At 46.6% G+C, this 14,903-nt stretch overlaps 1 protein-coding gene across 2 annotated transcripts in view; it reads right to left on the reverse strand.

Moving 5' to 3' along the window:
• The window catches only part of MDGA1 (MAM domain containing glycosylphosphatidylinositol anchor 1), a 143,713-nt gene that overhangs the window by 77,064 nt on the left and 51,746 nt on the right, over positions 1 to 14,903 (reverse strand). For both annotated transcript variants that reach the window (XM_048296991.1, XM_048296990.1), the window contains exons 6-9: positions 9,377 to 9,573; positions 6,459 to 6,591; positions 1,463 to 1,732; positions 748 to 1,077 (exon numbers count right to left, since the gene is read on the reverse strand). In XM_048296991.1, coding sequence (XP_048152948.1) covers positions 748 to 1,077; positions 1,463 to 1,732; positions 6,459 to 6,591; positions 9,377 to 9,573 — 930 coding nt within the window. The remainder of the gene's footprint in view (positions 1 to 747; positions 1,078 to 1,462; positions 1,733 to 6,458; positions 6,592 to 9,376; positions 9,574 to 14,903) is intronic.

The following is a 14,903-nucleotide window of genomic DNA, read 5'->3' on the forward strand; positions in this document are numbered from 1 at the left end:
ACAATGACATGGATATAATGGAGAGCACAGCTGGACCCACCACCTCCCCAGAAACAGAAAGACAGCCCTGAGACTCTATATTTTGGTCCCCAAAGTGACTGACAAATACTGACATATTGGTCCTGCCCTCACCAAGACATGGGGTGAAGCTTTGACCCTGATTTTAAGGGGGGAGGCATTTATAACACTGGGACTCCTACAAAGAGTGCCCAAGAGAGACTGCATTTGCAATCCAGTAAACATTAAATGCCTTCACAGAATTTGCTATGACAGATGACACCAGTACCCTGGACACAACTCTTAAGAAAGGTAAATTCCTCATAAGCAATGCCAAAGAGAAGAAACAGTAGCTTTCTTTCTCTTTTACTCCCCTCTAAGCAAAGAGACACTTGAAATTTGCTGAAATACTACCCCTTCTTCCTTCCTTCACAGCGAGGAGGTTTGTTTGAACAATCGCACTGTAAAGCTGTCTCTGTAGCTTTGACAGGAGTGCACTTCGGACTTTTCATAGGGAGAAAACATAAAGGAAGATCTGCTTGGTTACATAGCACATCTGACTGAGAAGTTGTAACTACTACCCATCTCCAGTCTCAGCCAAGTGCTTGCCTGAGAATGTAAGACCTTTCTCCACTGGCATTCAAGACACACATGTGAGGTTTTTAAAAAAAGCCAGAGGCATGGGGCTGTGGGGCAGCCAGTGATGCCAAACACTCCTCTGGGCTCCCCACCTGCCAGAGAGAGGCTCACCTGTCTCTGAGGAGATGTTCACCTCCACACTGAGGTCAGGAATGGGTGCTCCCTGGAAAGTAGCCACGCACAGGTAGGTGCCATAGTCACTGAATCTCAGGTCAATAATCTCCAAGCTGCAGGTCACGGGTGGGAGCTCGGGGTCATTGCGGGTGATGAGCAACCGGTCTGAGAACCTGGCTGGTTTCCCATTCTTGTACCAGGAATAGACAACCTTCTCCTGGGGAACAGCATCCACATGGCATGAGAGCTTCAAGTCCTGGCCTAACTGGATGGTCTCACTCTCTTTGATCACATCAGGGGTGATTTGGAATGTGGCATTCTTCATGGCTGAGATGAACAGAAGTGCAAAACTGGTTAGGGATAGCAAAGTATCTTGAAGAGGACAGGAAAACTGTTCTTTGCTCCTCAGGAAGGCAACACTTCCATGCAAAATCTGCCCAAAGACCTCTCCCACTTATGTTCCCACAAAATGTCCCAAGGGACTCACATCTGGCAGTCTGGGATCATCCAGTTCAGGATAAGGCTACAGTCTAGGATGAAGCTGCAAGCAGTGCTTGCACAGCTGGGAGCAGAGAAACTTGCACAGGCACTTCTCCAGAATATTAATTACTACTAAATATCACATTCGCCCTCAGCTGTACAAGAACAGCCAGGAGGAATGCAATTCCCCTGCTCCCTGAAAACACATGCTCTGAGAAAAATGGCAACTTACAGCGCACCAGCAGGTTCACAATCTTCTTTGCCGGGTTCCCCACATTGTTGATGGCCGTGCAATTGTAGTAGCCTGAGTCCTCCACGCGGATCCTCCAGATGGTGAGGTTGCCTCCTTGCACAAGGCTATTGGGAGGCATTGGGCCAGGAGAGTGGGACCAAAGCACTTCTGGCTGTGGGTCACCACCCATCAGAGAGCACTGCATAGTGATGTTGTCACCAGGGTTGACCACCAGTGTCTCATTGACAGACAGCTTCAGAGCAGGTGGGGCTGGAAAAGCACATAGAGGGACACTTCAGAGCTTGAAAAAGACCCATCCACTTGCCTGTGCACAGATTCATACTTTTTATGACTTGTTCTTGGTGATGGCTGGTTTGAGTAGGGACAGCTGGCAGGATCTATGAATTGATTACAAATATGAGGTGTTTGTGAATCTAAAGCATGATCATTACCATGTCTTTGAGTGAGAACACTCTGCTCTTTTATGGCTAGGAAACAGAGCAGGCAGGACCTCACACCGCCCCAGAAAACACTCCACCGGTGCTTAGGACTGGGGCACAAAGTAGCTATGACATTTTATCAGTGCTCAGTGCAGGTGCTCTATGGCTTAGGATGCAGGTCAGAAGAAAGGCCTGATAAACCCACTCTGCACATATAGGGGTGGCAAACAGGCAACATTTGGCAGTGAAAAACCCAAGGCCTGAAGTTTCTTGACTCCTGATGCAAACAAATGCAGCCAGGCATAACAGCAATGGAAGCCTTTGCAGCCTTGATGGAGAGGTGAAGGAAAAAGGATAGGCTCAGAGGAGCCTGCTTGAACCCAACCACTGCTTGTGCTCAAGGACAGCTGGGGCAAAACCACTCCTCTCATTCAGAGTTTCCATCCCAAGAAGCAAGCTTTAGGGAAGGTCTGTCATTCAAAAAAGCTATCCTCAGCTATCCCGTGATATGCCTCTCTATCTTTCACACCCAACTAGACATCTTTGAGAGGCAAAGGCTTTGCCAAACACATAGTCCTTGTAGCTCGGAGACTGATATGGCAGTCCAGGACTTGTCTGCACCTTAACAGACCATGAACAGCAGCTCTGAACCTGCTCTTAATCTCTTTCACCTCCTCAGGTGTCTAATACACTTTTCTGTACACCTGGGGGCTATCACAATCACAGGGATTCTCCCTTCACATTCAATTGAGCTGAGACTGATTCAAAGTGTCTAGACAATCTCTCCTTTGAATGCCTGGATACCCATTTTTTGGTTTCATTTTATTTCTGCGCCCTTCTCACTACAGCCCCCTCCAGGAACCGATCCAAAATCCTTCCCTTTGTATTCTCTGTTTCATTCCATGAAAGTCTTTCAAAGCCTCTATGAGCACTATCACTGGCTCTATCCAGGCAGAGCTGAGAAAGTAGCAGTCCCCAGCACAAAAGGATGGAGTATGTTTTAAGTAACAGCCATAATAATGCAAAATAAGACATTGTTCCATATTCATGAAGCCTGATTTAACAGCATCATTATTTCTGCCTCTTCTCTCCCTGGACCCTGTGTTAATGAGCTGTGCTGGATTTGTGTTGGATCTCTGAATTACGGCCCATACAAACAAGGCGAGGAGGACTCTTCTCTCCTCAGCACCAGTGCCATAATTTAGTAGCACAACTACTGCCGTGCTGGGATATTGCTTTGATGAACTGAATATAATGTCCTCCCTGGCCACTGCACATGCTATTTGTGTCAGAGGTGGCCAGCTATGCCTAAGGAAGAAGGTGGCTCTTCTGCTACTTGCACTGGCCATTTTGAGGCCCTTGAATTTTGGAAAAGGCCTCAGCCTGCAGTCAAAGAAACTTTGGCAGGTCTCTTTGCAGGAGTCTTGTAAATAGTGTGCAAGGGAGGGTTAATGCATATTAAATGCCAAAGGAAGGATTTGTACATCCTCACCAAGCTCCAGGCAGTTTCATGAGATACTATGAAGCCTAGAAACACAATAGCTCAACTCACCATGGTTGGGCAGGACACATTCCTGTCACTAACTCGGTGTAGCTGACACCAAATAGCTGTTTCTGCCCTCGGACATTGAACTGGTCTCAGGTTCACAGTGCACAGACAAACTGGCAGATGCAGCATCTTGCCTGGGAATCTCCATCCATCCCTGTCAGAGACAGAGAAAGCCTGAGACCAGCCTATGTCCAGAGAGAAGGTGTCAGAGTTGGGGAGTACAAACCAGAGGTCCTGCAGGCTCTGGTTAAGATTTAGGGCTCTTGCAGATTTAGGGCTGGATGTGCACATATCTAAGCCATACTCATCTTGCCCAGCTCTGGGCAAGGCAACATGTTAAAAAGGTGACATGCTGGTCAGCATGCCTGAAGCACTGCATCAGGGCACGCTGTGTGTGCAGGCGTGAAGGAGGCAGGAAAACTGCAAATCTGCCACCTGCACAGCTCCAGGCAGCAAGCTCCCATGACATGCCCCAAAATGGAGCCTTGGCTGTGGCAGCCTGCGTGGGTTACCACTCCCCACTCCCACTCCTGTCAGCAGACAGAGGTTAACAGACTGCAGACATTGTTATGCAGGAGATGATTCTCATTTATTTGTAACCTGTGGCAATTCCTTTTGTTCTTGGCTCAGAAAACCTGCTGGCGGAGTCTGCCGAGCAGCGAGGGGACCATTAAAAACAAAGAATCGCTTTCAATTCCCTTTGAAGTCCAATTTGCTGCAGTAAAACTGCAGGAGAATTAACCAGCTGGGCTGCTTAATATTGCAGAAATTGAGGAAAGGGGAAAAGTCAGGCTGACCCTGTTGGAGCAGGTGATGGCAGCCTGGTTCTGAGCTGGTTGTGTGGCTCTGTGCACCCAACCTGCTGCTCTGGAGCCAGGCAACAGCAGCAGAACAGAGGAGGAACAGGGACATCTTCTTCCCACTAAGGTTGCAGACACAGAACCCATTCCCTGCTGCAAGGCCCAAGCTGCTGAATAGAGCTTGGGAGAAGTCCATCTCCTTACTGGAGACTACGATCTGCCCAAAGGACGCTGAGGAGCCAGCTGAGGAACAGCAAACGAGCTGAGGAGATTACCCTGGCCTGACCTGATCTGACCCACCAATACACCTCAAGGTCTGTAGTGCTTGGAACTATAAATATTTATGAGAGAGAAATTTCCAAGCATTTCAGCACCCTTTGGGCCCTTCTCAGTTGCAAAGGCAAAGGCATCTTGAGCAAAGCTGCTCAGGATTCTGGGCACAGCCAAGCCCAGAGAAGCTGTGAAAGCATAAGTGCAAGGGGAACAGAAAAGACCTAGGCAAAAAATGAGAGAATTAAAAAAAATCATTTAAATATTTCCTCATCTGTGCACAATGCTACCTACAGGGCAAGTAACCCATATAATATTTCATGTTAAATATAGTCATGCTATTTAACACGAACCCTGCTCACACTGCAATGCCAGTTTCATTTTCACTGCCAACTTTTAATACAATTTGCTAAGAACACATTTTCCATGGCCCCTTTGAACTTGTAGGGGCAGGCTCCACTGTAACTAGGTATAAATATGCATCTATAATTAAAAAAACAGGGAAAAAACCCACCCCTAGACAGATGTGCTTAAGAAGCTGGTGTAAATTAAACCATATTGCTGACTTCTCACCGGGTACAACCTGAAAATACATTTTTCCCATTCACTTAGTAAAGGGGCTGGATTGAAATGAAGAGTAGTTTCCTTGTGCTTGGGCTGGCAGGGGGAGTGGACATGAAGAGAAATTTGATTTTCCAACTCTTCAAAGGTAAAGGCACAGAGGGAAGAAGAGCTGTATAATATCCCTTTCTTCATCATGAACAGAAGATAAGTTTTTAAAGGGAATATTTCAACATTTGCTACACTCTCATCCTGAGAGAAATTCAGCTAATAGGGTGAGTTGTTCAAGACATGTTCAGAGATCTTACTACAAAGAGAATACTTTTTTCTGACATTAGCTATAATTCACTTTCTTAAGCTCATTATTTTGCTTCTTCCTACATAAAATAAGGCAACTATTGTTCAGCACCTTGGAACTCAAGTCAGATCAATAAACATAATTTAAACAGTTTCAACAGTATCCCGTCAACAGTTAACAACATCAAAAAAAGTTCTGTTTCCGCTGCACAAAGATGACACAAGGGATGCAAACTGCTTTGTGTTACATTAGAGAGGTGAATAATTCAAACAACTACAATGCCTTTCTCTCTGATCATGGAATACCCCAGGGCTGGAAGCAATTTCCTGACATTTACTTATTATTTTCAAATATTCAACACACATGGGGGCTTTGCAGGTGAGGATTTTTTATTGTGTGGTTTTGGTTTAGGTTTTTTTTAATGGACAGGTAGCAATCAAGTCCTTGCCAGTATTTGACACATGACACTCAGTTATCAATCACTTATTGCAAATCAAGCAAGCAGCACCAAACTGAATATGCTCACAACAGGAAGTGCTCTCAGGCACTGCCAGTATTAATATGAGTGTAAAATTTATTTATTGGGAAGGCACTGGAGAAGTATGCCTTCAACAAACACCAGCACCAGAGGAGCCCATTGCCTGGGAGGTGCTTAGAGCACAGCCTGGCAAATCAGGCTGGAGTCACACAAGGATGAATTATTTGTAGGAACTGCTGCAGCACTGCCCTGCTCTAGACTGTATCAAATCTATTTTTAAAGTCACTTAGAATTATAAATAAATAAAACAGAGTATGAATTAGAAGCTACATAGTGCTTCAACACCTACACATAGTCTGTTTTAATGATCTCATGGCAGTCCTGGCCAAGGCAGTGGCTATATGCAGTGCTACAAGAAACTAGAGCAGCCCTGGTCACAAGACTTCTGTGTGAAGGATCTGTAGTCCCAGCAGCCATGTAAATGAGGTTGAGGTGCTGCAGGCCCTGGGCAGAGCGCTGTGTTATCCTCCTGGAGGAGTAATGGTTGTTGAGCAGGTGAAGGGTCAGAGTGCTGCAGGGACCCTTCATGTCCCCTCTCACCTGTGGTGTTTGTGAGCTGGAAGGTGATGGATTTGTCAGGGATACTGCAGACATTGCGGACAGACACCTGGCATGTGTAGCTGGCATAATCCTGAGGTCGAAGGTTCTTCAGCTTCAGGACTTTGGTTTCACCCTGGGATTTGGGGAAAATCGGGGCGAAAAAAGACACAGGTGTACAAAGCAGAGATCATCATTCCAAGTCCATATCCTATCCCAAAGTTTACAGATTACCAGCAGCTCCCACGAAAACTTCAGGGAACTGTGCAGATTTCAAGTCCCCCCAGCTCTGTATAAAGGAGACACAAAATGTTTGCAATGGTCTTTTCACCTCCGGGGTTTCTCAAAACACCCAGCAACTGACTGACACAACCTGAAAGCACTGCCAAACAGGTCTGGGCATAATTTCTCATCAACTACTGCCAGAAACATCTTGTAGAACATGACAAATCTTAACCAGCCCAGAACAGACCCTGAGATCTAACTCTGAGATGTCGGTAGGAACCCAAGGGAAGTCACTCAGGACTCAACATTGCCAAACCAAAGCAAATCAGAGCAGATTGGGGCATTAATACTGGCCTAAATATGACAAGTTCACAGTTATGCTGTAGAAATCTGCAGTACAGGAGGAAAAAAAATTCAGAGAAATACTCAGAGAACTTCCAAAACTTTCTGATCCCTCTTATCCAGATTCTAATCTCATTTATGCTGATGTAAATCCAGAGTGACTGCAGAGAATTTGATAGACTTTTCTCATTCTAAGGTAACAAATAACATCACTGCCTGAACTCCATTAGTTACTGGCTTGTTATAGAAACAGAATCAAGTTGTTACATTAACGATAGACATGTTCTGTAGATTTTTATTTATGGAATGCAGCAAGCTCTGAGCTGCATCCTATAGTTTGCACACTCTGCAACCCATATGTCTTCCACTGATGGCTTTTTGCTGTTGTTCTCCTTGTGTTTGTCTGAATCTCTTTTGGAGAAACCATTCCATAGCTGCCTGCAAGTGTGAGGAGGTGTCAGCATGGCAAATCCTCCTGAGGACAACCTCGAAAGACTGGACAATGAGCAGAGACAATATGCAGAGAACAAGGATGTGAAGTGAGTGAATTAGAAAGTCCTGCCCCTGATAATTGTTGCTATGCCACACAAATTATGGCATTTACGATATGCTTGTCATCTACTTACTTACAGGGTCACATGTATCCTGTGTATTGATTAGTAAATTTGGGTATATGTGTATAAACCTTCAGTGCAAATAAGTTTTTAAAAGCTTGAACAGTGACGTCTTCACCTCATTTTTAATGTAAAAGCTTATTCAAACCTGACACTGATAAAGGTTCATCTCTAAGACAACACTGCAAACTCCAGCGATGGGTACTTTGTTAAACATTCCAGAAAGATTTTCCCCTTCCAGCACTGTTGCAGAGGTGTGCTTTTGTTAACTTCAACTCTCACCAACTCAAACTTAGAGGCTTATGCTGGTGTTAAGGAGAGGACTGCAAGGGCATGCCTGTCTGAGCACAGCAGTCCCAACACCCTCTTTCAGAGCTGGGAATGACCCATCATATTGGGAGCATTGCCTGACAGGAGCTGCAGCATGCTGGGTCATTTAAACATTAATGCTGCAACATGGTAAATTTTTGCCAGATGCCTTATTTAGCTAGAGAAAATATCCCAAGTCCTAAGACATCCTCTCTTTAAGCAATGTCTCCTGTTAATTACACTGAGCCTAGTGAAAACTGGAAGAACCCATGGTGGCTTTCTCTAAGGCCAGGGATGTCCTAGTTGGGAGCCACATAGCACACAGACAAAGCTGTCTTCAGGGCCAAACAGCAGCGCTGACCTACAGCGTTTCTGCAAATCTGCCACTAACCTGCAGCTCTCTCCTCCCTCCTCATCCCCCTGAACATTTCCATTTGGATGCCCATTTCCATGACCTACAGAGGCAGCGTGTTTCAATAAAACATGAACATGACTACATTAACTTAAAGGTGGCCTGGGGCATTGCTCAGAAATCAAATCCAGCCAGAATGTGCTCTGGGCCCAGCTTTGGGAATGCAGGAATGTGCTTGGGATAAAACAGGTGCCCTGGGGAGCTGCCCCTTCAGCCCTCCCTTCCCACCCATCGCTGCCATGTGTTCCCTAGCAGCCTTGCTGGAAGTACTGGGGCTGATTAGCATCTAAAGGACATTCAGATCCTGAGCTCAGCTTAGGGTAACATGCCCAGAGTGCCCTGGCAAAAGAAAAGTTCCCTTCCATCTCCCATTGCATTGGCAGGCTAATTACTGTGAAGAAAGTAGTGTGTAGAGGGAAAATCTGGTTGTGCAGGGCAAGTCCAACACAGGCAAGCAGAAGAAGGAGAAATTATGTGGACACCTTGTCACAGGACAACAGTCACAGAGTGCCCAGGCAGTTGGGCTCCCCATTACTTGTGGCCATTAAGAAAAGCTTGTGGATCCCACAGCAATACCTGCCATTTGCTCACACTGCTGCTAAACAGGAAGCCCTTCGCTGATATACAGAGCCTGGGCACTCAATTAAGAAAAAAAATTAGTGATGGGAGATAGAGGAAATCCAGTCTTGGGATTGTTTGCTTGGATTTTAGTCTCAGCCATCCAACAGCTGCATAACCTCATTAGGGGAGCAGTGTCACTGCTCTCAGGGACAGTGACAAAAAGGGAAAGGTCCTCCTAGGCTGTCACACTCCCTCCTACTGCTCAACTCCTCTTGTACCCTGTGAATTTGCATGCAGAAGGAAGGTCTACTGGCCCTTCTGGAGGCAGTGCTCCTTGCAGCGGCCTGCACCCTCTCCCCAGCATCATAATCCATGCAGGGAAGGAAACACCATCCACTACAGTGCCCTGCATCAGCAAGACATTCAACACAAGTTGGCAGAGGTTTGCTTATTTTCACCTGTGTGTAAAGGGGTTCATAGATGTCCACACCATTGTCCTGACTGTGAGAAAGTGTCTCTGCTCCCCGTTTCCAGATGAAGCGAGCTGGTGGGTTGGAGTTGACCGTGCAGCGGAGGAAGACGGTCTTCTCCTGGTAGAAGCTGCCACGTACGTCACTGATGGTCTGGTGAACGGTGAGAACAGGCTCATCTAGATCTGGAAGGGAGGTAAGGAGGGTCGCAGCCATTGTTAGCAAAGCTTGGTCTGCATGTACAGCCTGCAGAGCAGATGATGCTCCAGGTACCACTGAGGAGAGGGAAAGATCCCACATGTTTGGCTGATGACAACTGCTGATTTAAGAGTTGATCTGAGGGCAGGTAATACAACCAGTATCTAAAGGGAACAAACAGGAGAAGCCAGAATTCTCCCGCTCCCCACATAAACCTTCAGAGAATAGAAAGCAGTCTCTGGTTTGCAGATCCCTATGCAGTCCCCAAAAAAACACCTGCCTGCCATGTGTCTCAGAGCAGTAGGGTGCCTCACATTCCTCAATGGCATCCCCCCCCCCAACAGAAAATCACTACTCTCTACTTCAGTGAGAGTTCAGAAGGATCCCAGGAAGCTCTGTTTCATCGTAATTTCTCCATTTTCTGGTTCCCAAATCCCTCCTGAAATCATGGGGCTAAGCTCATCGCTGTGAGATGTCCATACAAACGACATGACAAACCTTCAAGACAAAGAATGAAAGTAAGAAATCAGGACAAGATCAAGGAGCTGAGTTGGAAAGTCATCTAGACAGAGCAAATCTCTTGGGGAGTCATGGGAAGATGAGATGCAAAACACTGTAATAGGTATGTATAATTTCTCTCTTTTCCTATTAAATATCCTCTGTGTATTTTCTTCAAAGTCTGTATTGACTGTCCTTCTTCAGCAGCTTCTACTCACTGCAGCTCCATTACCCCTCCCTAAACTGATCAGATTCTTTTGTTTTCTCCCTTTACAAAAGATGCTCCTTTCAATTCCCTTATTGTACCTGCACCAGACACGCAGCCACCATGACTGAATCAATGGTTATCAGTGGCTACACTTGCAAGGACAGAAGCAATAGCCCTGCAGGGAGAGGATTTTCTCCATCCACACAGAGCATACTGCCCCTCTACAGTTGCCCACCTGCTGAAAAGGGATGATTTTCTCAGAAGTTGCAGCAGGTATCAATTTTCAACATCACCGTAGCATGGGGGAAACCTCAGAGGCAGTGGATCTTTCTCCTCACAGAACCACTTTGAGACTGAGGTTAAATGTAAAGATCCCTTTTGACAAGTGTTGGGGTTTTGGGAGTTCCCCTTCTCTTTTCTTTCTCCTCTTGAGGAATTTTTCCCATATATTTTGCCGGTGCGACAAATTGCTGGGTGCTTGGGAGAAACAAAAGATCTGGCCACAGCGGGAGGGGTCCAACGGGCTACTCCCTTTCACCTGGGTGTGTGGGCGGTTGTTCTCAGAGTTAGGACAGAGAGAGAGGCTGCCATCCTGGTGGAGGGAATTCGTCAGCACTGCAGGCTTCTGCTTTTTCGGCTGCCTTCCTTCTACCGTGAGTGGAGCTTGCTCACTGGAGCGGCTGTTGTACCGGGACCCTAACACCCCACCTTACTAAAAGAGGAATCTTTTCACCATCTGGTTGGGTGCCTCAGGGAGAAACCCTGGGACCCCAAGCCCGCCTTTCCCTGCCCCGCAGGGAGCTGAGCTGCAGCTGCCCTGTCCCCAGCATTGCTTAGAGCCTTCACTACATCGTAGCCCCACACGCCCTGCCTGTGGAGACCTCCCAGGGTTCCCGCTGCAGCTCTGGAGTTTGATCCATCTCGTCTGCCATCCAGGATTTGTGCTTGTCCCTGCCGTTCCAGCCTGCCATTCCAGCCTGCTGTTCCTGAGGGTCCGGCCGGACACCAGGATCGGCTGCCCAGGGGGTTTGTGAAGCCTTTGTTCCATCCTTCCCGGGATCCCAGGGCACTGGTGCCGCGTGCTCCCCGAGCTCGCTCCGGAGCGCCCCCTGCAGCCGCGGGGGAACCATCGCACCTGCCCTGCTCACCGGGAGCCGCCAGCGCCCCTGCCGGCTGCGAGCGGAACTGCACCCGAGGGGAAAGGGCCTGACAGCCGAGAAGGCTGGGACTGGGTTTGTGATTGTTTGCTGTTATTGCCATAGTTATTGTTGTTTGTTCGACTGGTTATACACATATAGATATATAATAGTAAAGAACTGTTATTCCTATTTACCATATCTTTGCCTAAAAGCCCCTTGATTTCAAAATTGTAGAATTTGGCAGGAAGGGGGTTGAGTTTTTCATTTCAAGGGAGGCTCCTGCCTTCCTTGGCAGACAGCTGTCTTTCAAACCAAGACAACAAGAATTGGCCCTCTAAAACCGAAATCAGTCCCTGTGTCTTTAAGTATGTCTTATAAGGCACCTTTAGAGCTCAAGTTAAAGGATTCTGTATTTTCAGGAATGTTATGACCTCATCTTCAGCTGCGGGGAAACTGAGGTACTTGTACCAAGTATCCTCTTGTGCTGCCAGCATGGCCCTCTGCACACGCCAACGTGCTCATCACCTCCTGCCCTCCCATGCCACCTAGTTTTCACAATATTTTCTTTTACAGATTTCTAAGTTTGGAGATCTGACTTCCAGTAAGGAAGAGGGAAGCAGGGATGAGTTTCTGCTAACATGTCATCCAAACAACATATGCTCTCTGCTGAATCACAAGTGTCAACTTGTGGATTTGCCTCTTTTAATGAGTCGTATGCTCGGCAGACAGCAATTGTAATGGGACTTGAAATTTGTCTGCTTGACCATACCTCAGAGATATGAGTAGAGCCATTAGTGGAATAATGACAAGACACAAAAAATATCCCAGGAAAAAAACTCCACCAACCAAAAAACACTCACAGCTGAAGAAAAACATGCAGATGGAAAAAAAGGGCTTCTCTCCATACAGTGCTGTCTTCATGTGGCCATAGGGTGACTGAACATCAAATTCTTTTGGACCAGGATGCTGAGCATAGCCTCTCCTCTTTTCCTCTTTCTTTGTCCTTAACTCTCCTTTATGTGTTCAAATTTCACATGAGTGACTCTGTAGCTACCATCCTTCTGAGACTCTGTTTCTCAGCAGGTAAAACACTTCCCTTACTAACCAAAGAAGAAGCTCACCATCCCAGTCTTCTGGCTCCCAACTACTCCCCACACAGAAAACAACAACTTCTTTTTGGTTGCTAAAACTTTCCTCCTTTGAATCCTTCAGCCTTCTTTTGTAGCAGTCAGCTCTAGGTCTAGCCCTCCTGAGAAAAGCTAAAATAAGACCTACGACAATATGTATGTCCTTGATGTACAAGTAATGCCACTGATGTCAGTGAGCTGCTCAAATGATAAATTTGGCCCAAGGCTGCCCATGGAGATGATCACGTGGGATGTTTCACGCACAATAAAAGCTTGTAACCATTCATTGTTTTCTTTTCTTTACTTTCTCTTTCTCCCACATGGAAATACTCCGAACAGCAGCTGCCTCTCTGCCAGTATCTAACCAATACTTTAAAGCCTCACTGATGCCCACTTGGGGCAAAGGAATATCATGCTACCTGGGTTAGTGTTTCCAGTTTAATATCCTCTTGGCACCAACGATGCTCTCTGCACAACCTCGCTGTTGAATAGCAAAAGTATGACTGAGGACTAGCAGCAGCTGTCAAGGACACCAAGGTACACATGAGGGTGATTACTTACCTCTAACTACAAAATGGGATGCAGGAAAAGAACGGATTTGTTTTCAAATTCTGGTTCATTCAGCTGAAGGTTGCCTGGGTGAGCGTTCAACAAAAACTGTGGCTTTTCCCATGTGTTCCCTTGTTCCTACTGCAAATACTAGCAGAAAATAGTCTCTCCTCCCCAAAAACCGAGTGAGCAGAACAGAGGTGCAGTACCAAGTCCATCTGCAGAGTAGATGTTAGTATGAGAAAGCCCTTGGCCACCCCATTAGCCCCATAGTTCTACAGGTCAGAGCTGCATGAGGGACCACAGGACACTACATCACTCTAGCTCCAGCCTGCACCACGGGAGCACCCTCAGGGCATGAGGAGATTCATGGCACATTCCTGTTCCTAGACACACAGGCCCTGGCAAGGTGTCACACTGAGGCTTGACAAAAGCAAGTATCCTTTGCAATGGAGAGTTATCATATGCCTCCACTGCATGTAGGAGAAGAAACAGGCAGAGAAGCCAAGCAGATCTAGGGTGGGTGTCAGAACTTCTCTAAACAAAGTGATGCAATGCCAATGAACAAAACACTCATCCTATCCACAGTGGCTGCTGTTGAAGCAATCCATTTCTACAGCCTAGGTAGGAATGTGCCCACACTACACTACTCCAATAAAGGGTAGGGCAAGGAAGGAACAGAGATGGGAGCTACTCCCAGCCATACAATATGACTGTGGATCGTGAACCTGCCAAAACCTAAGGATGCCCAAGTCTGTGGCACACTTTATGAGAGTCACACCACAGCTGGGCTGGACAGCAGGACTAAAAGGAAGCAGTTAGGCAGCAGTTGCTGTCAGCAAGAAGGTCTGCCCAGACTCCAGGCATGTACTGGGATTTTGAAGCCTGGAGGTTGTTCCACTGACAGATAACCACAGTGCCCCTCAGCTCAGAAGGAAGGACCTTCTTGCTAGGGGGAACATAAGAACAGCTCATGACAGGTTAAGGAACAGATTCAGCTGCTTTATCATACCTTACAACTTTTTAGTATCAGCCTCTTGCCTTCTCAGATAATATGATATAATAGGTATTTGGTGTTAGCTGGCCTGGAGAAAATTGGAGTAGTGTATAGTCAAGGACAATATAATGGTAATCTTCTCCAAGAGTGCAAATCTCTTCACAAGTTGCCTAGATATTAAATCTTGAATTTCTCCCATAGGGGACTTATGGCATAAGTTTAATTTCCCTCCCTTTTGACCACAGCAGTCCAAGAATAAACATTAAACCCAAGAAAAAAACATTAAGAGAAACCCTCAAAACTTGAAGCCCAAGGTGGAAAGCCACTAGCAGCATGTCCAGGACTCAAGAAGGATGGGCACTATGACCAACCAGGGAAATGTTGAGTCACCTTCATGTTCACCCTATCACAGCTCAGCCTCCTCAGCTGCATTCCAGAATTTTTGGCTGTTTCCACCATGCTACAGAAGTAGCAATGCTGGGAGCAGGACACTGGTTTCAGGAATGCCCCCAGCATCTGGGACACTACCAACTTCAAGAAATATTGCTTGCTTCAAGCACTGTCAGCTTCAAAATGAAGACAAAGAAAGCAGAAGCCACCCACAATGCTACATCCCAGACAAGTGCTAGGGAACCCTGTCAGTGACAGACACCACAGCACCTAGCTAAGAATGACTCACAAGGACAGCAGAGCTATGCTTATCAGGGATGGATCTAATCTCCTAGGCAAAAAAGACCACTGGGGAGACCACACCAGCCCCTCTGCTCCCGAGTCAGGTGCACGTGGTCCTAGGGCAATG

The sequence above is a fragment of the Corvus hawaiiensis genome, chromosome 3, assembly GCF_020740725.1.
Source record: "Corvus hawaiiensis isolate bCorHaw1 chromosome 3, bCorHaw1.pri.cur, whole genome shotgun sequence".
In the NCBI taxonomy this organism is placed as follows: domain Eukaryota; kingdom Metazoa; phylum Chordata; class Aves; order Passeriformes; family Corvidae; genus Corvus; species Corvus hawaiiensis.